The following is a 27,572-nucleotide window of genomic DNA, read 5'->3' on the forward strand; positions in this document are numbered from 1 at the left end:
TTAATTCCACCTTGGGTCAAAACAATTATGAGAAGGGTGGAAATGAATGGGAGGATGAGGACGCAGGCTGGCGCAAGACTGATGTGTCTATTCAGATCCCATTCGCTCGTACCAATGAACATGCAGGTGTTAGACCATACACAGCCGCAGAATTGTACCATCGTTCCCTGGTTGGCGTCATACATGAGAAGCTGGCAAATATAGGGGATGATGAGCTTTTCCATTACGAGCCCTATGAGCTCCTATGGCACCCTGGTCACCTTCAAAGCGAGGTCAAAATATATGGCGAGCTTTATACTTCACTGGCTTTTATGGCCGCACACCAGGAACTGCAAGATTCTCCTAGGGAGCCTGGTTGCGATCTTCCTAGGGTGGTGGTTTCCCTAATGTTCTGGTCTGGTAAGTAGCAAATCCCTGGAGTGGCAGTCAAACTAATATTCTAGTCAGACACTACTCACCTGACTAGTTTTGGCAATGCAAAGCTATGGCCTGTTTACCTGTTCTTTGGGAATGAATCAAAGTATCGTCATTGCAAGCCTTCTTGCCATCTTGGCAATCATGTTGCATACTTTCAGAAGGTAACCACCAAATTTCTATCATCAATGTTATGCAGCCACTCACAATATAGCCCCTAGCTTCCTGATTCATTTAAAGATTTTACTTGCCATCATACAGGGGGAAAGGGCGTCAGCCAAGAGTGTACTACACACTGTCAGAGAGAGCTGTTCCAGGCGCAGTGGGAGGTTCTACTAGATGAAGAGTTTTTGGAAGCTTATGAGCATGGTATCATCATTGTGTGTTGTGATGGAGTTGTGCGTAGGTTTTACCCAAGGATATTCACTTACTCGGCAGACTACCCAGAGAAGTGAGCCGTTTTTTTTATGACAAAGTCAGAAGCTAACGATACCAGAGCTCTTATCGCAACTATCCGTCAACTAGGCGGATGTCCTTGTCCAAGGTGTTTGATTCCAAAAAGTCGACTGCACAATCTCGGTATGACTAGAGATAGACAGCAGCGCACTACACTCCAGCGCTCTCATGGTGATCAAAAGCAATTGGTCGATACCGCTAGAAAACTGATGTATGAAAAGAATTACGGAGTAGACAGCACTGGGATAGAGAATCTACTGAAGCCTTGTTCTTGGGTGCCAACCTATGTACGCAACTCCGTTGATTCTTTCAGCCAAGCTAACATGTCACAAGAACACCTTTTCTAAATATCTCAGCATTCTAGGCTTGAATATATTTGAAGTGCTAGTAGTGGATCTTATTCATGAAGTGGAACTTGGAGTTTGTTGCTCACTCCTAATACATTTACTGAGGATTATATGTTCTATTGACAAAGATCTAGTACATGAACTAGATAGGAGGTCTGGTAGCCTTTTCCTTCACAATAAAAGGAATGCTCATACACTGTGTCTTCTCATAGATACCGACTGGTTCCATCATTTGGGCAATCTACTATAAGAAGATTCACTGCAAATACCTCAGAGCTCTCCAATATGGTGGCACATAATTTTGAAGATCTTCTCCAGGTACTGTGCAACGTACAGGCTAGATTAACTCAGCTGACTTTTTTGAAGTGTGCTATGCCGGTATTCGATGGTCTTTTTCCAGCTCCTCAAAACCAAATAGTGCAGGACCTTCTTTTCACGCTGGCTCATTGGCATGGCCTTTCAAAACTCTGCATGCATTCGGACTTGACATTGGATATCCTAGACACCATGACTACTGATATCGGCAACCAGCTCTGCAACTTCAAGGTTAACGTGTGCTTGTTACAGTAACATGGCATGAGTCCCCCGCCAGCAGAACAGCCCTCTGCCACCGCACGGCTATAGACGATACCGGAGTCTCACCAGCTCTATGACGATAGATGACGACAGATGATGATAGATGATAAGCGGCAACTGCCGGCTTAGATAAGCGGTCTGGACCGCACGTGACATGACATGACGACATAGGTCTAGAAGACCTATTTATGTTATCAAGATAGAAGGCAAGCCTCATGCTGCCTCATGTACTGATAGAAGGATGCCTCATGGATCCTATCTACGATAGAAGCCCGCCTCATGGACGCTATCTCTGACTCATGTAGATAAGCAGATTAGAACCCAGCTTTAGGCTGAGCTTAGATACGAAGAGTAGCCTTATATAAGGTCGAAGATTAAAGTAGATGTTCCTTACTTTAATCTTACTAGGTTTACCCTTGAACTCCTTGTCCCGCTAAAGCTACCTGCTCGACATCGACTCGTACCTTCAGTGACGCCTCTCACTGTCTGTAAACCCTGCTATCATCTCAGCGTAACCCCTCGTTAACCACCACGAGCTACGTTCGAGTACGCAACCTTTGCTTGTCTGTAAAGGCCGACGACTCTCAGCACTCGGTACCACTGTCGTGGTTGTTGCTGTTAGATTATCCTAGTTGCACACGACCGTTTGTTGTAACACAGACTCATGACGATATTTTCAATACCATCAATGACCTTCGGAATCAGGTTGCCGAACTCCGTGCTTGGAATGCTGCCGCCGCCGATTCCCTTGAGGCGTTGAATGTCCATGTGGCCGCTCAGGATGCCAAGATGCAGACAATGGAGAAACTCCACGCCGATGTCGCTGTCCTGCAGGAGCAAGTTCGTGCCTTGCATGCGGAATCTCGGTCACATGAGAACCAACTCTGTGCAGCCGATGTTAAATTGGCATCGCAGGGAAGTACCACTGCTGTCTTGCAGGACGCATATGAGGCCCTTCGACAATGTTTGATCCCCACTCTATCCATCCCCCCCCCATTACAATAATGCCCTGTTCTTTCCTGCTTCTAGCCACCAGCCTCCTTATAATCAAAGCCTAAGTGTGGGCCAGGCACAGGTGATGGAAAGGCTGTATTTTAACTTCACTCCAGGAACATCCACGGCCGCCAGGCCATCGGTCGCAACTGTCTCAGCGAGAGATACACTTTCAGGAACCATGGATGCAACTCCAGGTTTGTCAACAGTCGCCGGCCCATCGTCTAATTTTGGGATGCATGCACCCTCAGGCCCTTCCGGTAGTCGTGTCACAAGGAGTTCTGAAAGCACAGGCAACCTTGGTACATCGGCCTCTGCATTTCGCCACAATTAGATGACTGTTCCTACATATAGTCTTTCTATTTGTCGATCCGTTAAGGTGTCAGGCGCCGTCATGTGTGATGACTGTGGTGTTAAATTCAATGTCATTGTTACCTAAATATCCCCAGCGTCTGCCAGCGAGCATATGTCATTACGTGTCCGACCTGCCTTGCACTGGCAAGGCTCGGGCATGTGTCTCTCATTTCCGGTTGCCCTGCATGTCTTTTTTACGTCCCATCATTAATGGTTTGATAAGCCCTCATCATAAAAGTCAGCAAACATTCAGTTTCCGTCCCTCACTCATGAATCCCATTCCTGCAGATTGGGCATTGGCCACCACCCATGTTGCCAGTGACTATGTCTCCCGGCAGTTTTGTTCCATTGTTGGAGTAATACCAAAAGTCCTCCCTCCCCCAGAGCTTGATGTAGGATTGCTTATGGCTTGCTGTAATCTTGCGCGGTGCCTGGCTGATGCGTATCTCAATCCAGGTTTGACCTTGCCACCAGTCCGCCGCTAGTACTGATTTGTGTCGGCACCAGTGACTATCAACTTTGATATGGTCCGGTATTCGGACGCGTTGCATATGCAAGGATCCGGCATGAATGCCTGGCGTGAAAACTCTCTCCTGGAACGATACCCGCTGGTTGCTCAACTCATTCTTGAGCGGCCTACTGTTGTGCTTGACAAATTCGGTGTGATTGTTTTATGGTATCTCCCCAGAGCAATTGATGTGACCATCCAGGTTGGTGTCCGCCGCTTGCCGATGATGTTTATTGACTGTTGTAGAATGATATGTTGGCGGTGACCATGATGATGTTGGATCATCTGGGTAAGAGTGTCAGCCGAACTGCCGCCACGAAAGGGAAATGGCGAACCCATGAGAGCAATTTTCAAACCAGCGAACATGGCCTCACTCCGGGTTGTATTAATCTATCTCCAGGATGGTTTCTGCAAGGTCATCCGGTACATTGGCATTTTACACCTGAAAGTACTTGCTCATGTCAACAGGCTCCAAAGTTCCATCCTGAAGTATCGGTGACTCTTAAAGAGGATGGGTCAACTTTATGTCAGGCGATCCGGCGGCCGGCAGTCTTGGCTGCTGCTGCATTGAGATTCATGCATGGCGGCCTGTACTGGTCGTCATTGACAACACAGCTCGGCCTTGGTATATGGGCAGACAATAATCAATTGATGGACATGGGAAATTGCCTCAGACAATGGGCGTCTTCATTTACAGTTCTCGCCGTTATGTGCAATCGTTGTTCACCCCTGCACAGAGACTCTCAATCCCTTGCTCAATGGTTTGATATCATGACCAGTATCGGCGATTATGGACCAGTGCGAATGAAATTTCCCAATATCAGCGTTGAAATTGCCTATAATTCGGGTGTTATGGTAGGTACTTTGGGGAACATTGTTAGGCATGGGGTAGACCGGGTGAACGGCGACAGAGTTAGCTGGGTGTGGTACATGAGGGATGATGTTCATAAATTTGTTGATGTACCCCGAGAAGACTATTCCAAGTACGAGTCAATAATCGCCGATGCATTCTGTTGCAGATAGAGGCATAGCAGATGTGGTCCATAGGGATGATATTCATCAGTTTAAAGTACTTCTTGTTGCTAGTGAACACCTGTCATGTGTCCAATGGATTGGTGGTTTGCTTGTAGCGCCATGATGCTGCACGCCGGGATTTGTTATGTCTTGGGCCCACCTGCTTGCTAACATACCAGGCATAGGCCCACCACTGTAAATGGCACCGTCCCCAGGCCCACAGTTGCTTTTACATACCAACGGTGAGCCCATCTTACACATGAACGGCATTTGGGCCCGACCGGTTAATATGCATACACACTATGTGGGCCCATCCTAGCGATGTGAGATACGGCCCGCCTGAGCGCCAACACTTGGAGCCTAAGCCCATTTGTATGTGTAGTAGCTGCGTGCCCGGCCCACCCCTCTATTCTGCATTGCATGAATGGGCCCATTCATTTGTTCAACACTTCACAATTGAATGCAACATCGCTGTGTAAGGCCGCCGATACCCGGTGTTAATGTAATGCAATTGCCGCTTGCAGTAATAATATTGCATCGCCGCCCATAACTCCGAGATGGCATTCACCCAAGGCATATCGCGAATGCAAGGCACCGGCCGATCGGCGACATCTGTGCATGCATTCTCCGGCTGCAACAGCCAATCATGTTTGCTGGCGGCCATTTACTGTTGATTCTCCGGCGTGTCTCATTTTCTTTCACTGCCCATAATATCACCGGCAGTAGTATTCCAGTGACACCTGAAACCTGTGGGCCCACTCGAGACTGTTGAGAAATTGCTTTTCTGCTATACCTCGGGCCCACCTGTGAGCACAATGTATTTCAATCCAGAGACCCATGGGCCCACCCCAACCCAGCAATGAATATGAGCCATGGGCCCCACCCTAGCCATTGGGTACACAACAACAAAGGGCCCACTCCATGACACTGACTTACAATTATAATGTGGGCCCATGGTGGGTTGGCCCATGTCACTTGGCAGAAATGTCAAGGTGGGCTGGACAGTAAGTAAGGAGAGATGTCACTGTATTATGTGTGATGTGAGCAGCTCTCATAACATCAGCTGGACTTAGAAACCCAAAGGCATCTTCGCTATCTAATGCAGGAAAACAAAGGCGATCCAAGGCAGTCCTGCGAAGGTCAGCATGCCCAATTGGTGCATACCATCATACAAAGAGAAATTCCATTCTAAGGGCAGTATGATAGGGGCCGCCAGTATACACAATGTTGACATGGTGCACTCCTAGCACCCTGGCATAGCGATAGCGGCCATCATCACTAGTGCTGTTAAGAACCATGATGTCACGGTGTAAGGTCTTGGGATTTATGACATCTTGATCTCGTCGTGTGTCGCAAGTTGTGTAGTTGAAACGAGCGATGTTATGGTGATAGATATGATTGCGTTTGAAGAGGACTTGATCTGTTCCTCCTTGATATGAGTCACCAGGTTGAGATACCAGGATGCACAAAAGAAGATGCTCTTTTAGGCGTGAATAGTAATTCTATAATGAAAGCATGTTCAGCTATCAATGAATCATTGGTAGAAAAAATGAACCTGCATGGCTGGATCACCTTCATGCAACCGCAGGTAAGAGCCAATGTCATTATTGACCTTCTCACTCACGCCAATGTGGTGGTGTACACAAGGTTCATAAGCCATACTATCCGGTGCTTCACTAGGTCTTGATTTTTGAAGACGACTCTTGATACACCTAATATGGGTTTGGCGACACTCAATTTGAGTGAGCTGCCATATAAAGGATTTCCTATCTGTTCTAAGATATCGCCTCTTGCCAGTGCGGTGCTCCAATTCCCCCTGTCCAAATATTTCAGATGATCAGTACAGCTGCAATTGTCAATGCTTACTGGTTCTGTACTGTAAAAATTGGTTGTTCCAAATCGTCGAATACAAGACACATAGTCTCCAAGAGCATGGATCTTGTAAGTCCACAGGTTGAAGGAAACTGTCCTGCGAAGTTTGTTGCTATTTGCTGGTTCCTCTACCGTCATAGTCTGGCCATTACCATCGTTAGGGAGGCCATTGGTTGCAGATTTGTTCTTCTTGCCAGCCTGGGTTTGACGAATTGCTTCTTTGGCTTGACGGCGCGAACGTGCGTTCACTTCCCTATCAAGCTCTTTGGCATCAAATGCTGAGCACTGTTACGACAAACGGTCGTGTGCAACTAGGATAATCTAACAGCAACAACCACGACAGTGGTACCGAGTGCTGAGAGTCGTCGGCCTTTACAGACAAGCAAAGGTTGCGTACTCGAACGTAGCTCGTGGTGGTTAACGAGGGGTTACGCTGAGATGATAGCAGGGTTTACAGACAGTGAGAGGCGTCACTGAAGGTACGAGTCGATGTCGAGCAGGTAGCTTTAGCGGGACAAGGAGTTCAAGGGTAAACCTAGTAAGATTAAAGTAAGGAACATCTACTTTAATCTTCGACCTTATATAAGGCTACTCTTCGTATCTAAGCTCAGCCTAAAGCTGGGTTCTAATCTGCTTATCTACATGAGTCAGAGATAGCGTCCATGAGGCGGGCTTCTATCGTAGATAGGGTCCATGCGGTACCCTTCTATCAGTACATGAGGCAGCACGAGGCTTGCCTTCTATCTTGATAACATAAATAGGTCTTCTAGACCTATGTTGTCATGTGTTGTCACGTGCGGTCCAGACTGCTTATCTAAGCCGGCAGTTGCCGCTTATCGTCTATCATCATCTATCATCATCTATCGTCATAGAGCTGGTGAGACTCTGGTATCGTCTATAGCCGTGCGGTTGGCAGAGGGCTGTCTGCCGGCGGGGGACTCGTGCCATGTTACTGTAACAGTCTGCAAGACTGATGCCGAGTCCTGTTTGACCTGGAGTGTCATTACCTGCAAGTCCTTCACCACTGCATCAGCTGGTACATCAATGTCCATAAGTTTGGTGCATGATGGCGGCGGCAGTGCTTGGAGCCTTGGTGCTGGAGATGACCCTGATGATAGCAAAAAGACAGAGACAGCAGTTATAGGTGGTACAGAGAGCCTCGTTGGCATGGCATGTCGTAGGCTGGCCACATTGTCATACGACAAGATATCCTTCGTCTTGTGCACCATGTTGAGAAAAATTCATACACCAAGGACACAAATACATACCGCCTTCATATCCTCCAACACTTTCCCAACAGCGCCGGAAGTTACTGGCGAGTCACCTTCATTGTCCTCCATAGACGGAGTGCGCCGGTGGTTACTTTTGTGCTGCTTGCCTTTATTGACCATGCCGGCAGCCATGCTCTGAATGAAAATGATGAGGAAAACATCGGGCAAAAATCAAAAGTCCCTACCGGCAGAGCGGGAGGATGGTCAAACCATGGCTTGCATTGATCGCCAGTGTCAGTGGACACCGGCGGGCGGGTGGCTGGTAAGGTGCCCTTCCTCACCTCCTCATTCTGACTGGAGTCCCTGGATCATTTCTTATGTGACTGTGCGCTACCATCGCCATCCACATTATCCACCAGAGGTTGGACCTGTTTGCCCTTACCCTTTCGATCCTTCACAGCCAGCTTGGAGTTGCGTCCGCCAGTAGGCTGCGTCTGCTTCCTCTTCGGCATTGGCCGCTGCTGAACAACAATGGCATTTCCTTTCGTAATCTCCACCGCTGCGATCTCATCGCCATTGCCCGGTGGGACAGTTTGTTGTCCCTTGTCTGTGCGAATATGCGGCGGTATGGCATCAGTGGCAACAACATGGTCAATGATTTCGATTGCATCACTGTCAGAACTCTCCACCACCTTTGAAGACTTCTTCTGGATGCGCATTGGCCTTGATGTCGGTTTTGGCCCCACTCGAGGTTCCGCCGGTGCATTTGCAATGATGTCCTTGTTGGGTTGTACCGGAGGGTGGGATGACGGCGATGGCATTGAAGAGGTAATGAATAGGACAGCCTTTTGATACAAAGGATGTTTGTGAATCCGCAGATCATCCATGACAATGTTTTGCCATACAGGCACACTTAGAAAGGATTGACGAGTTACAGGGTCCAAATGCTCCTGCAACTCCATCGCCGCCGATAGCAACATCGGCGGGATCATGCTCGCCGACTGGCCATGTTGCTCAAAGACCAGTGACTGGTCATAATTAAGTCTAACCAGTCCACTGTGTTCATCTTGGCATACTCACTAAAATTTGTGCGATTTCCATGGCCATCTTGAAATGGCCGGTGGGGCCATTCTTCCACTCTACAGCCTGAGAAATGATTCATTCCACTCCGGCGGCGGCATCATTAAGAGCTTTGTTGGAAATCTCTGTGGATGGCATAATATGTGGGTGGAAAAAAGGCAAAAGTCCACTCCATCAATTGTGACAATATATGTGAAATGGAACCAATTAAAATTTGAAGTCCACATAAATCAGCTCGGGTCCCGGTGCCATGAGGCCTTAGAAGCACTAATGTGGGCCATGTGCCTAGTTTCTCATGGAGAAGCTGCATTGTTTTGTGGCCCAAATTCAAACCCCACAGTGGTCCAAACCACACTTTGGTGATATTTAATGCTAGCTTCTAGAGGTCACCATCTCACTTCCATCTCACATTGATTTCCACCTTCGACTAAAATGAACCACTTAAACTCCCGCCGCGTCCATTTTGATATACCGATGGACGATGAGTCTGAATCTCAAGTGCCCTCATCTAACGCTGGCGACAAATCGAACAGTAGGTTTCATTTCCTGCCAAGATCAAAGTTTATCTCATGATTTCCTGAAGTGATGTATTTTGGGATTGGGCCTCCGCCAGTGCTTCCAGGTACTGACACACCGGCTGGGCCGGCTGCACCGCCATACCAGCTGAACTTCAGATTTGAACCTGAGCAACCGACCTCACCAGTCATGCAACCGCTGTTCAACTTTGGGTTTCATGCTGACACAGAGTTGTCACCGTCTCATCCAGCGGCAGCTCCTAGAGCTGACATGGCAGTTGTGCCGTCGACACCACCCTACCGGCTCAACTTTGGGTTTGACCCTCATGAGTCAACACTGCCAGCCCTTCAACCGGCATTCAACTTTGGGTTTGACGCCGGCATGGAGATCTCGCCCACACCTCCTCGAGCAGGTTCATCCTTTTTAGATTTCGGCTGGAACACATCTGTCACAAGAGATGTTCCAGTCACACCGGTAACCAAACCATTCAATTTTGGAATGGATTTGGATCTTACTCCACAATGGTCAGCGACACCACCCGCCATCCTCACTCCCCCGCCACCAACGCCAAGACCAGCATTCAACTTTGGTTGGAATCTATCGCCGACACCATCGCCGGGTCCACCACTTCATGTCGGATATGATATCACGAATACACGTAAGTCCATCATCGACGACATCTTCCTTACATTTATATTGACTTGCATTCACAGCATTCCAGTTCAATTGTCAAGTTCCTCCGGCAAAGGTAGGAGTTTGGCAACCAGTTCTGGTGAAGGAGGCCGTCCCTACTCACACGCCGCCCGCTTCTCATTTGAATATGGCGTACACCCCAAAGGCACTGCCAAATGTGGAGTTTGCTGTCCCGAAGAAAAGTATGCTGAGCAGTAGTTCCGACACATTTGAACCTCGGCCCTCCTTTCTGAGCGTGGTCGGCGATGCTGAGCAGGTGGTGAGGAACATTGTGGAATGGCTCCAAGGCGATGAATGTAAGCACCGCTTCATGCTCCCTGTCGAACTTAACTGATTGTTCACAGTCGATAAACTGGCGCAGTTGATGCTGGGCAGCATTGTAAACCCCACCGATGATGTCCGGGACCCCAAGCCCACCAAAGTCCTGGACAGCAACTGGGTCATATTGTCAGTGTTCTGTGAGAGCAGGGATAAGTTGACTCAGATCTTTGAAGATTTGATCCACTTGCATCACATGGCGGCGGTGCAGGCCAGAGTTGTTCCAATGGTGGCCTCTCTCTCAACACAGGTGCAGAAAGTGGAGGGAAAGTCTCGAGGTACTGAGTAGTTACCATATAAGAATCACCTGTAGATAGGTTTGTCACTTAATGTGGTGTATATGTATCGACCGGTGTTGCACTGGGTATAAAGTGATGTCATTGTCAGTATTCTACTGATTTGAGATAAGATCATCACTTCTTGCCGTGTTTACCCAAAGATGCTTCTGGCGCAAATGTCTTGCTCCTAGTTCTCTTCGCCGGAGTATCCCTAACAGCCTCAGGGGCACGGCGTTTTGATCCCCTGGGCTGATCATCAGCGGCATGTGTGACCTCCTTGCTTCTCATGACAGCACCCAATGATGTAGATGGCTGTTTTATGGCCTTCTTCTGAGACCTGGCAGGCTCCTTAGTATTGCCGTACATGGCCACAGATGGTTTTGGTACATTGCCGACGGCGGCCGATAGCTGCTGAGCACTTCGCCATGGCAGAGCAGTGTTCAACTTGATCTTGTGACGCTTGGTCGCCGGGAGTGTGGCCTGCCGTGATGGTGTCACATCTTTCCTCCTGGCAGTGAAAAGCAGTCCAACATCATCACTAGATGAGTCACCATCATCGCCATATAACTCATCCTCCGAACTGCCATCCTCAGCGGCCCGGCGAGATGGTCCAGCAGTCCCTTTGTGCTTGCCTTTTTGTTGTTTCCACTGAGTGCGGTTTCCATTCATGGCAGCCTCCTGGTGTGCTGGTGACACAACTGCCTCACAGATTTCTGAATCAGAATCTTGCCACGCCATGAATGAAAAGGCTGGTTGAATATTTTGTTCTTGCCGGGCAAACCAGAATTGTAGCAAGGCACTTGCATCTGATATGTCCATCTTAGAGGGTTCCTTGAACTGCACACCGGCAGGCCACTTTGTGCTGTCAAAGAACGCCGATGGGTCCTGGCTTACATCTCCCTATGGCACCGCCGACTTGAAGGTGTCTTCCCCACCACATGTCCCTATACTTGGTCAGAACAACTTCTAATGTGACATGGAAAAGCAAGTACTGTATAGTTTCATAAGGAAAGATCGAATTAAGTGCTGTTGCTTGGCACGATTCCATCCTGTTGTGTCCGGCAGCATTGGCCATCCATCGGCGTCCTCCTCGAGTTCAATAAGCTTCTGGGGCTGCTGCTTCTTTGACTTTATCATCTGGGGCTCTTCCCCATCCTCCGCATCTAGACCTCCATTACTATGTTTTGTGTGACAATGATGATCTGTATCTTACCGAATTGCTCCCCAGCATATTCTGCCCATTCTGGCATAAAAATGCTGTCCCAATCCCTGGTCTTGATGAAGCTCTCGCCATTTGCAAACTGTTCATTGAAGTCATGACTTCCACACGGTTAATGTCAATGCCAGCAAGACCAGGAGACCACACACCCTCCTAACATGAGCTTCCATTTGCTGTTGTTCCATGCAGACAGCACACAGACCCTCATTCCAGCTTGCTTGAACATTTCAGTGGCGAAATGCTCAATCATCTCGGCGCCCTTGCTCTCGGCAACCTCGGCTTGAACGTCCGGCGGTGCCACTTGATTGTTCCATTTCTCCACTGTGACTGCCACCTGTTCCCTCTCCTCCCCCGACAAACCATTGATCACTGACTTTGCCGCCCTTTGCCACTTGCTTATCATCTCCTCACTTCCAGCTATCTCCCCGGTCTCCTCTCGAATGAGGTGTTTATGAGTCTGAATCAGGACTTTCCTCGCCGTCCAACGTCTGCCATACTTGATGAAGGGCTTTGCATTTTTTTTCCGTCGAGATTGATTTTGCAACCATTGCTTGTAAACCTACCAGGAACATTCTATCAACACTCTGATATGTGTAAGATGTCACAAACCTTTTTCTGAGCTTTCAATATGGCTCAGTCCTTGGTAGGAGCTTGGAGTGAGGCTTCCTTGTAGATGGCGATGAGCACCCTTGATCTTTCTTTACCTTTCACCGACCTCCAGTCCTCTAGATGGTCCCTGAGGACCATGACCTCTGCCTTGTCTAAGTGAACCTTCTTCTGCTGTGAGAGGACAATAGGAGATTGAGTTCTTGGCATGTTGGGTTATGGATGATGGTGATTCTGAATGGTTCAAGATTCACAAATACTGTAGTTGGTTGATATGGGGCAGTAAGGTTTGGTTCCTCGGCCGAGATCCCACAATGTTTCTCTGTTCTGCTCGGTTCACCATATATTACAGTTCATATTGGGCACTTTTCATATATATCATTGTTGTGTTCAGTTGAGATGAAGTGGTGTTCCTTGTATCACAGCTAATATTATGTACTTTTGATGGATATGGTTGCTGTGTTCTCTTCAGATCATCTTATATTAAATTCTGGGTCTTAGTATTATGTACTCATACTGGATATGATCCGAGCATAATCAAATTAACCCAAGTATCATGTTCCATTGGCCAATTGATACCTCCTGCCCTTCTTGCAGATTCTCATTGCAGTGAACAAATGAAAGGTTCCACACTCCAAGAGTGGACACCCAAACAAAAGTATGCAGTGGTAGAATGGCAGAAATCATATCGGACCAGGATGGTAGTGGGCAAATGGGTGGAGAGACCCATGATCAGTCAATCAGTTCTAGCAACCCCTATCAAGTCTGCCTCTAAGCAGCCATCTCATGACATGCTTCACCATGGTGGAGATGACTTTCTTGGGGAACTTGATGATCACAGGGTGGTGATTCCACTGCACCTGCCAAAATCCCTGGTGAGCCTTTCCTCACCCTTACCTTTTATACACTGCTTATCTGAACTCAAGAGTCAAAACGACTATATAAGACAATGGGTCCCGAAGACAAAAGCATATCTTGAGATACTCCTGGAAAGGGAGGTACCATCAGATCGGTCATGTATCATCTGTGGGCCAGATGGTGTCTATAAATGTCATGGGTGCTTTGGTGAGCCTCTCTATTGCACAAGTTGTTGCAGAACCCAGCACCAGAGACATCTCTTCCATCGGGTCAGCCAATGGACAGGCTCCTTCTTTGAGGAAAGTTGTTTGGTCAAGAGTGGGATTGTGATCTGGCTTGGCCATGATGGAAAGCCATGTCCATGGGATGATAATGTAGAGGATTCTGTGGTGTTTACTACTGGGGAAGATGGAGCCAACACCACAGACATGGAGAGTACATCAGAAGATGGCGCCGCCCCATTTTCAAAGAACGCCGATGACCTCCCGACCGGCGTGCCATTTATAAAAGGCAACAGCTCTATGACAACGATAGTTGACAAGTCCGGCATACATACACACATGGTAAAGTATTGCACATGTCCCAATGCCACCACTGCCAATATACAAATGTTCAAAATGGGCTTATTCCCGGCGTCATTCTTGGAACCGAAGACAGCATTCACTTTCGATGTCCTAAATGACTTCTTGCTTGACAACCTGGAGTGCAGAACCTCGGCGATGAACTACTACAGCAAATTGAGAAGGATGACAATGACCATCTTTCCGCATTTGGTGCCGGTTAGTGCTTTCATCCCTCGCCGAGCATGTTATTAATTGAAATACAGGACCGGTACTGGGAGCTCATGAGGGTGGCGAGACAATGGAGAAAACTCAAGCTTCTCAAATGGAATGGTTTCGACCATGAGGAAAAGGAAGTCAAACCCGGCGATCTAGCTCTCTTTTGTCTGGCGTGTCCACAACCAGGAATTAATGTCACTTTGCCTGTCAGAGAACTCACAGAGGATCCAAATGTGAACAAAGGATCAGATTTACAGACTCCAAGTTGGCTATACACCAGATCACTCGTCATGGATGGAAACTTCAAAGCCGAGCATCTCCATGCAGTAAATCCTGGTGATGAGGTGTCTCTCATGGACGGCCGTGGGTTTATGGTAGGAGATGCCTTGTACAAGGAGCATTTGGCCATTGCACAAGACACCGTTCAACAATCGGAATGCAACAACCATCGCGCGGTGAATCAGGCAAATGCATCGCGTCACAGATTGGAAGCAACCGGCATCAGCGGGTGCACCTGTGCACGGCATGGCTGTTTTGTTCCTCACACCATGGTTGATTTTCAGGAGGGAGAAAGGTGCGTTGGAATACATCAACAAAAGCATGCCATAGCTGAGGTTATTCAGACAAATGAACATGGATTATGCGTTGTGCGAGGCGTTAAAAATAAATGCCGATGGAATCCGCTGTGCATTGACCTTTTATGATGTCAACTGTCAGTACCACAAGCATCTAAAGGACCGCATCGCCGAAAGTCCAATCTTGGAGATCTGTGAAGAACTGAATATTATCCCTGGCATTGGACTATGGCATGTGCATGGCCATCAAGACAGTTTCTATGTGAGATATGCATCAAATTTCATCAAGGGTGCTGCGTGGATTGATGGCGAAATCATGGAGACATTATGGGTGCCATTAAATATGATCTCGCCGGCCGCCCATGGCATGGGAACTCTGCACCGCAAGGAATGCTTGGACTATTAAATGAATGATTGCAACTTCATGAAAATGATCAGAATGAGTGTGTGCTCCTTCCGATACATTTCAACAACTCATAATAGGCCATACAGGCAAGTCCCTGTGCAAGAAGTACAATAAGGCAGTCAGGGGGACCGCCAACAGCAAACTGGTGTTTGAAAAGCTTGATGAGACCGCCGATCCTGTGAAAGTTTGGGTATGGGAGGCCCAAGAGAGAGTGGCCCACCAGCGGCGTCGCCATGATCCAACGGCAATGGATATTTATGAAGTACAACTACAGAAAGGTATGTGTGATGCATTTATAGCAAGTCGGTTCTCATCCAATTACAGCGCCGACAAGAAAGCAGCTGGAAATATGATTGTTAGCGGAACCAGGGCAGCACCCAGGGCCTATCTGGCAATGGGGTGCTGCTACATGGCTGTCAGAGGGTTTGACAATTGAGGAGGCCCAGGTCACATTGCAAATGGCTATTAGAAGACTCGGTGGTCGGCCGACAGACACACAGCGGTTGCGTATTGCACGCCGCCGAGATACGTTACAAAGGGATATAGATCATTGGAGATAGGCCGGACTTCCATTCCTCGGCGACAGCATTGGCAGCGCGCTCAGCGATGATGAAGATTTAAGCATGGAACCGGACCTTATCATGCTTGAAGAAGATTCAGATGCAGGAATAGAACAACAACCAAAGTCCTATCAGCCAGAGAAGGTAGTTATTCCCCTGCCGTCCAATTTGGGCCAGGATACATGCACAGCGTTCGGCATCGATGATTTGGTGAAGCAAGAGCTCATTCTCCGGGAAGGCCAGGCCAATGATGCTCTGCAAAATATCAGAGTGCATTTGGCTGATAAAGCGGTCATTTTTCAGAAGACTGTCCAGGTTGCTAAATCTCAAGCGACTTCCACTCGAGCTTGGGCTCAAGTGCACTCGGTAGATAGGGCGGTCAGCATTCAGGCCAGTATCTATTTAAAGTGCCGCAAACAACTTTGCAGCCTTGGCGCCGATGATGCTTTGCTCCGGCGATACCAGGCCCTGGCAAAGGACCACCTTAAAGTAAGTACCGCTGTCGCCGATCCCAACTCATGCGGACAGCGAAACGACATGCTGCCTTGGTTTTGGTCCCTGGATGTGGCAGGAGATTCCGAGGGTAGTGACTGGTTAAATGAATGTGAGTGATTTATATCGGTGCCATGTCACTGTGTCTGATCTCGCCGATATTACAGTTTACTGGGTACATTGGCTTCGGGCAAAGGCTTTGAAGGATCGGTGGGCGGAGGAGATCTTGCTTGTTCAGCATGAAATGGATTGGACTTGCACATTTTTCCTTCACAAAGCTGAGGAGTGGAAACGTCTTGGCGTCATTGCGAAGGCGGCCCAAAAACAGGCTCACATGGCTTACGCGGGGAGGCAGGGGAACATTTATGAATGTCTCTTGGAAGAAGCTAGACAGGCATTCGACCGGACGACAGGTAAAATACTAACACCAGTAATGAGAAGTACTGTCAATGACTTATAATGGACGCCAATGTCCTTTGGTCAATACCTTAGCATGATATTCAATTATGTGGTGCCGCAACAAGAATTACACCGGCGGCCGTTTGATTATCACTCCAGGTACATTTGAGCTTCAGTAAAGTCTACCAGCAGGTGTATTCATACAGGTACATAAATTGGTAATACTAATGAGTCGGAGCCCGGTGCCGCCGCTCATTGTGCCACCTCCCTTTTCAAATACTTGGTTAATTTTTCGGTTGTGGCGATGGCGTTTACTACATCCTGCCCAAGTGCGGTGTCCATTCGAAGCATTGTAGCGGCCACCATTTTTGCCTCCACTACTTTGTCTTCAAGCAACTTCACAATCAGTTGGCCTTCGTGAAGTACCTTGGCATGGATGCTGGACAGTTGTGCAACTGGCGTGACCATTGCATCGGCCACCATGGCTGGCATGATTAGGATTTTCCCTTTGGGCTATAGCCAGCGTCGGTTAATGTCTGGAGATGAGTTGAGACAACCTCACCAATTGTTTAAAATGTTCAGCGATAATTTCCTGCACCTCCACACAGTTTGGATATTTGTGGAGGGCAGCCTCGTCAGCTATGACGTCAGGCACATTGATCCACCATGGCATCCAATAAGTCCTGGCCAGGCGACCTTTTTGCCAGGGTCCGGCCGGCGCCGCCAGCAGAGTCATGAAGCTGTCATACACTTCCTCGAAATTGGTGAGGAGGCCGACGAAGAAGCAGAGATTCCTCGAAAGCAGCAGGCTGATTGAGAGCCTGGCACAAAAGGATATCCAAGGCAAAGTGAAGGACTTTGTGATTTATTAGTCCAGCGGGCAGCTGATGAGCTAAATACTTACCTCTCCTTCCCAGTTCAGGTATTGGCCGATGATCCGGTGTGTCTTCTGTGGCAACTTGAGCCTGCTAGACTCCAGCTGTGTCCGAATTGCTGACAGGCGGGAGGTGGCATACTCAAAAATGGTAGCGATATCGGTCAGGTCTAGGTGCATTTCGTCGGACATGGAGTCTGCCGACATAGTGGCAGAGATGGTGGGATTAGACATAATAAAATTATGTTCCAAACTCATCATGGCAGGGCCTTTAAATAGATCTAACTGATCGGGACTTGAATTACATAATGATGTGGTCATTTGTGATTTCATTTTATTGTGTGATTCGGCGGGTGTTGCTGATGTTCAAACTTGTTAATTGTGGGCCATTAGACTGCCCTTCAATCGGCCACATTGGTTAACAGACGGCCACAACAATGTGTGCCATGGTACCACAATTGTGAATGTGGAGATAGTGGAACGGCTTGGACCAAATGGTCATGTTCGGTAAATGCTGCTGTACAATGTGTGTATCACATAATCCACAGCCACCGTGGCCACAGCAGAGTTCTATATATATGCAGTTAAAGTTTCTCGCCGTTCCTCATCTTGAACTCACACCAATATGTCCTCTGCTAACACTATCACCACCGCCAACAAGGCCTTCAGTGATGCCGCCGCTAAGATTGATCGCCTTCTGGGGCAAGCTTGCCAGTTGGCTGCCAGAGATCCTCAACATCTTGTCATAGCCATGGAGATGGGCAAGGTTTTGGTAAGTCTTTGTGCTATATTTTAACATTACCTAATTTGTTCCAGACATATGCAATGATGTCTCACGGCGGGAGCATAACTGTCCTCTTGCCGTTGATTTTGTTGGCTGCTGCAGAACTGCAGCAGCACATGAACCCATCTAGGACTGGTCTAACTGGCACGCCCACATGGGCTAATATTCGAGGTGACGATATACGTATTCAAACTCACCCCCTCTTTCCCTCCACTCGCAATTACCAGCGGACCCCATCGCCATTGCCTCCAAGCCAGGGCCCATCTCAGCCCAGGAAGCGGCCTGTGGTAGAGGAACCCAAACAATGCAGGCAAGGCACTGAGCACAGGAAACGTCTCCGTGCATCAAGTGCCCAGAGCCGCAGCCACCCGGCGCTGTCTAAACGGCAGCGGCAGAAGTCCAAGGCCGTCGTTAGCACTGATGATGAACTTGATGAAGACGAACTGGTCACTCCGGTTATTCCAGTAAGTTCTTTCCTCATCCATGAAACTGCAATTTAACGCCCTGTCCAGACCGCCACTAAGAAACGCCCTGCATATGTAGAAATCGACACCGACCAAGACATGGAGGAGGAAGTTGATGAAGAAGATCCTGTAGAGCCGCCGAGGAAGATTGCGGTCGCTGATGTTGCATTGCCGGTAAGTGTTGATATCTTTGGATTTATCACATCTAACTGATGTCGCCAAGATTACCGCAGATCATGAGTTGATGGATGATGAGTTCGCTGATTTGACAGCAGAAGTGTGGACCCCCCGTTGCGGCCAATGTGTCGCACGGGACCTCATTTGCCACCAGGCGTACCATAAGGACCATGGCGGAAAGTTGCGCGTCTGCGGGCTTTGCAGCCGCTTGAAAATTAGGTGCGGAGGCAAGGGATCGGACACGCCAAAAATGAAAGGCAAGTCCATAGTGGCGCAGCGAGCTCACTCGCAGTCTCGGCGCCGTCGTTTGCTGGCAGCTGGTATGTTGTCTACTTTTTATTCTAGCTACCTACTAAATCCAGCAACAGCTGCACATGCTCTAATGGATGTTCCTGCCGCCAGTGAGGTTCAGGAGGAGCAGCCCGGGCTTCCGCACTCCGAGGTTCGACCTGAGCCAGGACTCACTAGCATCCCCAATCAGGAGATACAGAATCTTCAGGATGAAGTTGCCAGCCTTCGGGCGACCATTGAAGCCTTGCAACAGCAAGTCATCAATGGTGACTGGCAACTTCAGGAGACATTGGCTGCACAGGACGACCATGCCAAGCTGCTGGCAGATAAGTTAGAAGTCCTCCGCTGACTTGTTCTTTCTTCAACCGCTCAACTGCCTGCCGAGACCCCCCACACGCATCCAGGTGTGCCATCCTCTCCGGCAGTCACCGCTCATTCAACTGCTGGCATTCCTGCCACCGATGTACAGCCGGGTGCTGAACCCTCTTTGGCGCCCACTGATGACACCTCCATCCCGCTTGGTCCCCAAGCTGCCAGTCCCCCCACAGAGGCCGATGTTGAACTGGCTGCTGGTCCGGCCACTCCCCAAGCTGAGGCGGCTTGTTTGCCTGTGGTCATGAAGGCTGATGAGACTGTTATGTAATTTGATTTGTACCATATATGCTAGCTAGTAGTGTAGAAGTCATGTACTATTTATTTTGTTGTTCATTGCCATGGAATGTACAATTGGCATAATGGGCTACCGGTCAACACCAAATTGCATGTGTGATCATCAGGCGGTTGATAACTCGCTGGAGTCCCGCCGCTCTTAGCCATTTCCAACCAAAGATCATTCCACCAATGTGCTTACCGACGCCACGCACGGCAGCACTCCACCATGCATCTGGTGTCCGGCCACATCCAATGCTCTGTGGAGTTTATATCGTGGCACGGACCCGAGCCCGTTGGTATATAGTGCGGTATTGATCCAGGCTCATCCCTCTATTCACGGTAACGATTGGGCCCATCACCTACATGGGGCTCTCATATGGGCCCCTCCGTGCATTGCCATACATAGCGTGAGCCCCACCATACAAAGAGCCCACTGTAACTGGGCCTATCTGCACTCTCCAAGGTCATGGCAGGCTCACTCTCCTATGACGTACCTCTAGGGTGGGCCCGTATCCCTTAGTTCAGACATCCATGTGGGCCCGCCTCCATTCTTTGGATACTGCTTGTAGGCCCGTTGACAGTGTTATACATGGTGTGAGCCCTGCCACACAAACTGTATGATGTAGCTGGGCCCATCTCGCCCTCCAGCAGATACACCGGGCTCGCCCTGCTATTCTGTATTTCCTGAGTAGGCCCGCATCCCTTAGTTCAAACCTTCAGGTGGGCCTACCGCTGTTGTTTGTATACTTCAGGCAGGCCCATTCACTGCCCAGATCATAATCTGGGCCCACCCTACTGCGTGCACACCGACAGCGGGCCCATTCCTTTACAGGAATGATGTGGGCCCGTCAATACAATGTTAGGGCACTGCCGGGTGTGCTAACAATTGTATTCACTCGGCGGGTCATGACATTCGCCGGGGCATACCGCCGATGAATAATGTTATTTGACTGATTACGCCGGATGTGCGTGCTATTTCCATATTCCGGCGGATGCTTGCTGACAATATTGCAATTTATTTCCGCTCATGATTGGAATCATGCAGCCGGCCGAGCATGCAAAATGTATTCGCCAGCATGTTATTTGTGTTATTCCCATATCCCGGCGGATGCCTGCCAATGATTTGGTTGGCCGGCGAAATTTGCAATTTTTATCCGCCGGTATATTCGATGTTCGCCGACTGTGATATCATCAGTGAATGTAATTTGGCTACATTTGAATCCCATGGGCCCACTCGAAAATCTCGAGAGATGGCCTTTCTACTGTACTACAGGCCCATCCATAAATAAAGGTTTCTTCAATCTAGATCCTCCATGGGCCCACTCCATAGTTTCAAATAACATAAGTAGGGGGCCCACAGCTATCCATTGGGCACACAGCATACATGAGCCCACCCGGAGACACCCCCTTACAACATATGGTAGGCCCATAGTGGGTTGGCCCTGGTGTCATGGAAGAAATGTCAAGGTGGGCTAGCTATGTTTATAGGGTTAGGTCACTGAAGGGGCTCCACATCATCCCTTGTTTCTCTAAGGGAATGTGACACAATGATGGAAAGGGCTTGTCGGGCATGGCCGGCGATAAAAGCGATTGGTGTCAATATTTTGTCAATAGGTGCATATGATCAACCTTCTTAACCTTTGCTTTACTGATTTATAACGTAGATTTGTCGATCGGGACATGCTGATGCGATTTCATTATGGTCTAGGGGTCGGGCATGTCTATTCTCATGAAGAGGCGCTTGGTCTTCCTTCCAAACCCACCAGTCTAGATGAGGCCCCCTGCAATGAACAGGTTGGTGGAAATGAATATGAGCTGGAGGATGGATCGGAGGATGATCACACAGGTGTCGAAGAAGGAGAGTTATTTGATCAGGAGAAAAATGAGAGTTCTGAGTCGGTTGTGGAGGACTTAGATGATATGTTTGTTCAACACGAGTATGACTATAAACCCTGACAGCGGTTAGGGAATTCATTAATGGTATTTTAAGCTTGAAAGCTATGGCATGTCAGACACACTGGCAGATGCTTGCTCATAGTAGTATTCACCCCACACAAGGCCAATTACATATACTACTAGTACTACTAGTAGTAGTACTATCTAGCGCTGGTGGTGTTGGCCTGCCAGCCACCACAACGACAAATAAACAAACCCATCCACCACACATCAGAGTCAAACACTATGATTGATGAAGCTAAGCTTTGCGCATTTTGGTAAGATTATGTGCACTGCCATGATCTTGTATCTCTACTTACCCTTTACTGTTGATTTTCCAATTCTCCAATCCCTAATCAACATAAATCATAGCAGTATCAATGCCGGTATGTCCAATGATAGCTTCTCATCCTGTGCTTCAGACTGTGATTGACGCCTATAACAGAAGAAAGTTCCGCTGGACCACAGTACTCCTGCCTGGTGTTACAGGGATCTGTAACACCTACTAGAGCCCCAGCTCTCCCTATGCCTGCCCCCGCTCTGCTAGACTCCCCGCGCGGCGGTGCGCCGCCTGCGCCTAGACAGACAGCGGTCTGGACCGCTACGACTCCGCCTCATGGCGCTATGACCCCGCCTGATGCTATGACCCCGCCCCTGGCCTAGACGGCCTTGTACCTGTTCCATGGAGGCTGTACGCCTCATGGACACCCTAGATCAGCGCATGTATACAGCATGTCGCTTCATGAAGATCCGGAGCGCCCTTGGCGCCTCATGTATGAAGACCCGGAGCGCTTGGCGCTTCCTGTACCTATGCGCAGCTGCACTTGGCGCTGCATGTATGATCAGAGGCTAAGCCTCATGTACTTTGCACGTATCCGCTAGCCCTGCATCTCGACGAGCGCCGTCTTACCGAGATCGCCGGAGGAATCCTTGACGTTCCGTCAAGGCCAGACCACGCTCAGCTTCAGTAGACTCACTCGAGTCGTCGCTGAGAAGACCTATCCTAGTTCGCACACGCCGACCTACAGTCGACGTAACACCTGGCCGACGCAGTTGGGGCGGTATGCCCAAAAAGTGAGATGGTGAGTATCCGTTACTTTTGACATTGCATATCCAAGCTGACTTTTATCATATGCAGGGTGCCACTTCTAGGCCCAGACTTTACAGTACAGGGACTGCAATTTGACCTTCTTAAGTCGGTTTTTGCCTTATAACAGTAGCGCTTTGACTCTAACGTTGGCAGGGATGAGGTTTATGGGGAATGGGAGGAGTTTGTTCATCCGTCCGGAGTCACCTATTACTACAATAGGACAAGGGTAAGCACCAACTGCATGTACACATTACACTTATGTTTTGGAAATTTAGAACACATACACTGGATTGAACATAAGAGATTGCTCTCAGGATCGCATTGATAAGTTTGAAGCTTGGATCAAAGTAACACGAGGCCGAGTACAGGGAGATCTCATCTTGGTCGCTGAGCCAGTGAGGACTCAGAACGTGGATGGGGATGTCTACCTTTATTATCTGGTGGCGCTGGAGGCACGCATCATCAGCTGGCTGGAACCCTTAGATGGTACCCATCTTTTCAGAGAATGTGACTCTGCCCGTCGATGGAATCATAAATGTATGTGACCTTTTCATGTCTTTACCTGACCTTTAATATCGTGCAGGACTCGAACTTGAGGCCCAATTTTGGTAAGCAATCGTAAATGGTGGCATAGTATGATTCATTCACAAACTGCATAACAGGAAGCATGTAGAGTTTTTTCCCCGAGACTTCAAGTTGGATCACATCCTTCTACGACAATTGCACGCTGAACTTGATTGGTTTCACGCAGGTGAGTTCTATAGCATGCAGCACTGAATAGCCTGACCTGAATGAACAATAGACACATTAACATTAGAAAGTTCCACCTCAGTGACTATATTTTCCAACAGGGAGACAATGGAGAAAATCATCAGCCGATTAGCCAGTCTCGGTATGTTCCCATGTGTTGCTCTATCGCACCTTGACGACCGGATATCAGATGATCTTGCAGGATCTGAAGGAATCATAACAGAACCAAGTGTTGCATTGCTTGGTTCATAAGCTTTTCAAAAATCTACAACTATATCCTTATTTCATTTATGACAGGCAGACTATATCACTTGCTTCGTCGGTGGTCTCTGTATCTTACCAGACATTGTCGCTGAGTTATAACACAGGCCATCATCAATACCTCAACTATTTTGGCCAACCTGAAGCTTGCCTATTATGAACCCACTCAATGGGCCCAGGGACTAAAATGTGGGGACCTTTTCCTTTCATGCTCACAGTTGCTATGTTATGCCTTCCAGTTTTGGTTCGCGAACATCTCAAGCAGATCTATGTCGACGGCCTGGTCAATTACCTTGATCTCAAAAACTTCATTGATGACTTTAACACCCAGAACAACGTGCAAATCACCTTAGTAAGTAGCCTTTCAGAGTATAGAGGATTCTAGTCATTTAATACTCTGTGGCAGGCAGGGGTAATCATGGCAATTGACGCCAGGTTCCTTGCTGTGCAAGGTGTTGGTACTGGACTGATTGCAGAGTCTATTTTGAAGGGATCTATCATTTTCTGTGTAGGCTGCCTGTTTGCAGGCATGTTCGCACAACACTTCAGCGAGAAATTGAAATCTTTGTGATTTGCAGTTTGTTTATTTCATTTTTCAGTTGCTAAAGTCTAACATACAGTTCACTAGGCCTATTACCTAGATCAGGGGATGACAGTGGTTATTGGGGTGCTCAGCACACTCCATTTTTTTTGTATGATGAGGCAAGTCAATTTTTGGTCTGTCGCTTGTGTTTACTTACAGGGAGAAAAGCATCACATGGTCCAGCTTTGGGTTCCTTGCGAGTGCCTTCATAGATGCCCAGCACTCCAAGCCTGCTCTCATTACATGTGCCTGCTGCCTAGCTGTTGTGACGACCATTTTAAGCCCCTTGGCTTGGTATGGTTTACGTGCAGGGGTGACACCGTATGTTCATCTTGAAGATGACTGATCTAAATAAGGCGGCTGGGTGATGGGCGGTCTATTCATTATTATTTTTTCTTCCGTCTGTTCTTCATTGACTAGTATGTTTTAATTATTACAAGTGTCGCCTGCAGACGATTCTGAGCCAAAGATGAAAGGGGCTCGAGTAGAGCGCACACAGAGCGCGCACATGACGTCGACACCAATTGGAAATATTCCCGCTACCTTCAGGGAGTGGGTCTTATAGCTCGCTATTTTTCACCTTTTGGCGGTAGATTTCTCGATTTCGTCGCCCCTCTCTTTCTCACCTTAGATGGCAACTGTCGCCTTGGATGGTAATTCAGTCCATGCTTACACCCCTCTTGCGCTCTCATCATGACTTTGTTCATTGGCCGCTTGCCTGTTTCTGTTATTTTCGATACTGATTTGAGTTGTTCTCTTGTATCTACTTCAGTTGCTCATGATCTCGGCCATTCAGCACCCGATTCTCGCTTCTCTGAGATTCTCACGGCTTCGTATGATAGCTGTGCGCTCACAACTGATGTTGAGTTCAAGGTTTTGCGCAGTCTTGATTGTGATGGATTGGATTGCTGTGTGCGCTGTTGGTTGGGAACACAAGCATCCTGTGCATAATCCTTATTCTCGCGGCGCGTCTGGATCTCAAGGTGATAGTACTTCATGGTTCAATCTTTTGGTATCTTTCTGACATTTCATATTTCTAGCAACTTCATGTATATTTGGTGGCAATGCAAGCTGTTTGCCAGAATCTGCTGTCAGTGGCCATGTGGATTTATTTCAGTCTTTGTCCCTCGCAGGGGCAGTTTTGTCGTCTTGTAGATGTTCAAAGTCCATTGTGCATGATATGTTTTTTTGCATCGTGTCGTTCGGGGGTCCGATTGGGTCCCTTTTTGTCCGAAGTTGCGTTGCTCGAGCGGGCATGTGCTTGGCATGGTTTTGACCTTAGGGGGTCATATCCCTTGCTCGAGTTGCAAAAATCATTGTTGCAACATCTAGTACTCCATGGGGAATGTGTCGTTTTTGGACACACACTCCAAGCATCGTGATTACACTGCATGTCGTGAGGTCACCATAGGGTTTGCCACTTTAGCTGGCGCTATAGCTTATAAAATATGTAGAAGCGCTATCAACACAATAACATAGTTGGCCCACATATGCTACAGGGGACAGCACATTTTCCTGATCAGACATAGTCATACAACCTCTTTATTGATCATTTAGAGGTGGTTTATCGATCATTTAGAGGTGGACAACCAAAGATACGAGATGGTTAACTTAGGCTGAAATATCACCAGAAGGGCTGGTGATAACAGGCCCATACCAAAGGTCCTCAATGTTGTAGCCAGATGATACAGAGCAGCCATTGAGTAAATATCGGTTGTTATGTGATATAGTTATCCAATATCATCATCACAAATTGAGAGGTGGATAACCAAAGGTGTAGGATGATCAACTTAGGCTGAAATATCACCGGAAGGGCTGGTGATAACAGGCCCATACCAAAGGTCCTCAATGTTGCAGCCAGATGATACAGAGCAGCCATTGAGTAAATATTGGTTGTTATGTGACATAGTTGTCCAGTATCATCATCACAAATTGAGAGGTGGATAACCAAAGGTGTAGGATGATAAACTTATATTTAAATATTGCCCAAAGGGTAGACGGAAGCAGGCCCATACCAAAGGTCCTCAATGTTACAGCCAAGTGATAGAGAGTAGACATCAAATAACTATGTGGTATCTCATTGTCAAGCATTAACAAGGTTAGTCCAAAGGTACTTTGTTTGTGCAGACTTATCAAATGTAACTAGATTTACCTAAGTCTCGGCGTTTTCCTGATGATGTTTTCCAAAGGCAGCTTGGGAAGGTGAGCTGAGAGGGGGGGGAGGGAAGAACATGTCTGATCGAGTCAGATGGGGAAGGTTTGATTTGGGTAGATGACAAAAGTTTGATGTCGGTATTAGGGAATCCATGAAAGTCATACGAGAAACAGAGGACAAACGTAGAGCAGGGTCCATGCAATGATGAGCTCAAGCATGAGTCCAGGAACAACATGATATTGTGGACCGATGGTCAACAAAGACGGGATGTGTAAGTATATGATTGTCCTATAGCGCGAGCCGCATGCAAAGTGGTAAAATACCGAATGTAGTGTCGTACGTACGTACAAATCACATTCAGCAGGCTTCATATGAAGGTGGATGAGTGAATTTCAATGGCTTGAGTTTTGCGTTTGATTCTGCGCTTTCACTGTGATTAGGTCTGTTGTATTTTTAGTTATAATCATGCGTACCGGCTAGTCTCGTAATTGATTTGTTTGTGGTAGTATATGTCAGTCTGGCCATCATCGAGCTTATGGGTCACCTGTACATTTGAGTACATTTTAATATGAGGCAAATTGCACGCAGAGAGGATGTTCTATGAGGCATAGGAGATTCAGCTCGTGATGATATCAATGTAATCACCAATTTGAAACCATTTCCTTACCATGCAGGTGAACATTCCAACGCCCACTTTTCCAAACTCGAGTGACTGTACGATTGTAGCCCAAGATCGTCTAGCACGAAGACCTTGGTCGGAATGCCTCACTTGTAGATTGTCCCTTGGTGCTGAAACGAATGTAGGATGCATCTAAAAGTACCCGTGGACATCACAAGGTCATGGTCTCATCCTAGCCTAGTGAGATATTCGTGGGGTGATAGGACTCGAATGGCTGATCTCAGCGTCGTCTCGAGTCGACACTGATGCATAGGTAAATAGCAGCGGGCATATACCAGGTGGGGACATTCATATTTTCGCGCTGATGACTGTAGATCTGAGTCGGGCATAAGAATCACGAAAAGGTTACGAAGG

At 48.0% G+C, this 27,572-nt stretch overlaps 10 protein-coding genes across 10 annotated transcripts; 7 read left to right on the forward strand and 3 right to left on the reverse strand.

Moving 5' to 3' along the window:
- Positions 1 to 3,706: 3,706 nt before the first annotated feature.
- Positions 3,707 to 4,671, forward strand: F5147DRAFT_588416 (uncharacterized protein; the record flags this gene model as incomplete). Its single annotated transcript, XM_041432086.1, has 2 exons — positions 3,707 to 3,850; positions 3,895 to 4,671. The coding sequence occupies 2 exons, from the start codon at positions 3,707 to 3,709 to the stop codon at positions 4,669 to 4,671; spliced, it is 921 nt and encodes a 306-aa protein (XP_041284999.1).
- A 3,442-nt stretch (positions 4,672 to 8,113) lies between these two features.
- Positions 8,114 to 8,852, reverse strand: F5147DRAFT_659135 (uncharacterized protein; the record flags this gene model as incomplete). Its single annotated transcript, XM_041434553.1, has 2 exons — positions 8,114 to 8,773; positions 8,826 to 8,852. The coding sequence occupies 2 exons, from the start codon at positions 8,850 to 8,852 to the stop codon at positions 8,114 to 8,116; spliced, it is 687 nt and encodes a 228-aa protein (XP_041285000.1).
- A 405-nt stretch (positions 8,853 to 9,257) lies between these two features.
- F5147DRAFT_781535 (uncharacterized protein) lies at positions 9,258 to 10,641 on the forward strand (the record flags this gene model as incomplete). Its single annotated transcript, XM_041442657.1, has 4 exons — positions 9,258 to 9,357; positions 9,409 to 9,999; positions 10,055 to 10,330; positions 10,379 to 10,641. The coding sequence occupies 4 exons, from the start codon at positions 9,258 to 9,260 to the stop codon at positions 10,639 to 10,641; spliced, it is 1,230 nt and encodes a 409-aa protein (XP_041285001.1).
- Positions 10,642 to 10,765: 124 nt separating this feature from the next.
- On the reverse strand, positions 10,766 to 12,665 carry F5147DRAFT_781536 (uncharacterized protein; the record flags this gene model as incomplete). Its single annotated transcript, XM_041442658.1, has 7 exons — positions 10,766 to 11,492; positions 11,547 to 11,574; positions 11,623 to 11,793; positions 11,844 to 11,950; positions 11,999 to 12,408; positions 12,459 to 12,469; positions 12,554 to 12,665. 7 exons carry the CDS (start codon positions 12,663 to 12,665, stop codon positions 10,766 to 10,768), a joined length of 1,566 nt encoding a protein of 521 aa, XP_041285002.1.
- Positions 12,666 to 13,072: 407 nt separating this feature from the next.
- On the forward strand, positions 13,073 to 16,585 carry F5147DRAFT_659138 (uncharacterized protein; the record flags this gene model as incomplete). Its single annotated transcript, XM_041434554.1, has 11 exons — positions 13,073 to 13,330; positions 13,382 to 13,520; positions 13,599 to 14,092; positions 14,140 to 14,666; positions 14,716 to 14,998; positions 15,106 to 15,112; positions 15,151 to 15,351; positions 15,373 to 15,496; positions 15,660 to 16,122; positions 16,162 to 16,237; positions 16,293 to 16,585. The coding sequence occupies 11 exons, from the start codon at positions 13,073 to 13,075 to the stop codon at positions 16,583 to 16,585; spliced, it is 2,865 nt and encodes a 954-aa protein (XP_041285003.1).
- Positions 16,586 to 16,776: 191 nt separating this feature from the next.
- F5147DRAFT_781538 (uncharacterized protein) lies at positions 16,777 to 17,632 on the reverse strand (the record flags this gene model as incomplete). Its single annotated transcript, XM_041442659.1, has 3 exons — positions 16,777 to 17,037; positions 17,087 to 17,380; positions 17,429 to 17,632. 3 exons carry the CDS (start codon positions 17,630 to 17,632, stop codon positions 16,777 to 16,779), a joined length of 759 nt encoding a protein of 252 aa, XP_041285004.1.
- Positions 17,633 to 18,023: 391 nt separating this feature from the next.
- F5147DRAFT_659140 (uncharacterized protein) lies at positions 18,024 to 20,951 on the forward strand (the record flags this gene model as incomplete). The annotated part of the gene is made up of 10 exons (XM_041434555.1): positions 18,024 to 18,170; positions 18,215 to 18,646; positions 18,695 to 18,820; positions 18,870 to 19,143; positions 19,186 to 19,451; positions 19,584 to 19,753; positions 20,086 to 20,172; positions 20,392 to 20,485; positions 20,518 to 20,604; positions 20,811 to 20,951. 10 exons carry the CDS (start codon positions 18,024 to 18,026, stop codon positions 20,949 to 20,951), a joined length of 1,824 nt encoding a protein of 607 aa, XP_041285005.1.
- Positions 20,952 to 21,335: 384 nt separating this feature from the next.
- On the forward strand, positions 21,336 to 21,721 carry F5147DRAFT_781540 (uncharacterized protein; the record flags this gene model as incomplete). Its single annotated transcript, XM_041442660.1, has 2 exons — positions 21,336 to 21,379; positions 21,430 to 21,721. The coding sequence occupies 2 exons, from the start codon at positions 21,336 to 21,338 to the stop codon at positions 21,719 to 21,721; spliced, it is 336 nt and encodes a 111-aa protein (XP_041285006.1).
- Positions 21,722 to 21,998: 277 nt separating this feature from the next.
- Positions 21,999 to 22,363, forward strand: F5147DRAFT_781541 (uncharacterized protein; the record flags this gene model as incomplete). Its single annotated transcript, XM_041442661.1, has 2 exons — positions 21,999 to 22,086; positions 22,146 to 22,363. The coding sequence occupies 2 exons, from the start codon at positions 21,999 to 22,001 to the stop codon at positions 22,361 to 22,363; spliced, it is 306 nt and encodes a 101-aa protein (XP_041285007.1).
- Positions 22,364 to 22,432: 69 nt separating this feature from the next.
- F5147DRAFT_781542 (uncharacterized protein) lies at positions 22,433 to 24,372 on the forward strand (the record flags this gene model as incomplete). The annotated part of the gene is made up of 12 exons (XM_041442662.1): positions 22,433 to 22,504; positions 22,583 to 22,782; positions 22,839 to 22,895; positions 22,944 to 23,016; positions 23,066 to 23,276; positions 23,374 to 23,398; positions 23,453 to 23,541; positions 23,593 to 23,784; positions 23,842 to 23,858; positions 23,909 to 23,990; positions 24,041 to 24,153; positions 24,208 to 24,372. The coding sequence occupies 12 exons, from the start codon at positions 22,433 to 22,435 to the stop codon at positions 24,370 to 24,372; spliced, it is 1,296 nt and encodes a 431-aa protein (XP_041285008.1).
- Between the last annotated feature and the right edge of the window lie 3,200 nt (positions 24,373 to 27,572).

Source organism: Suillus discolor (assembly GCF_016758755.1).
Source record: "Suillus discolor strain FC423 chromosome Unknown F5147scaffold_141, whole genome shotgun sequence".
Taxonomy (NCBI): domain Eukaryota; kingdom Fungi; phylum Basidiomycota; class Agaricomycetes; order Boletales; family Suillaceae; genus Suillus; species Suillus discolor.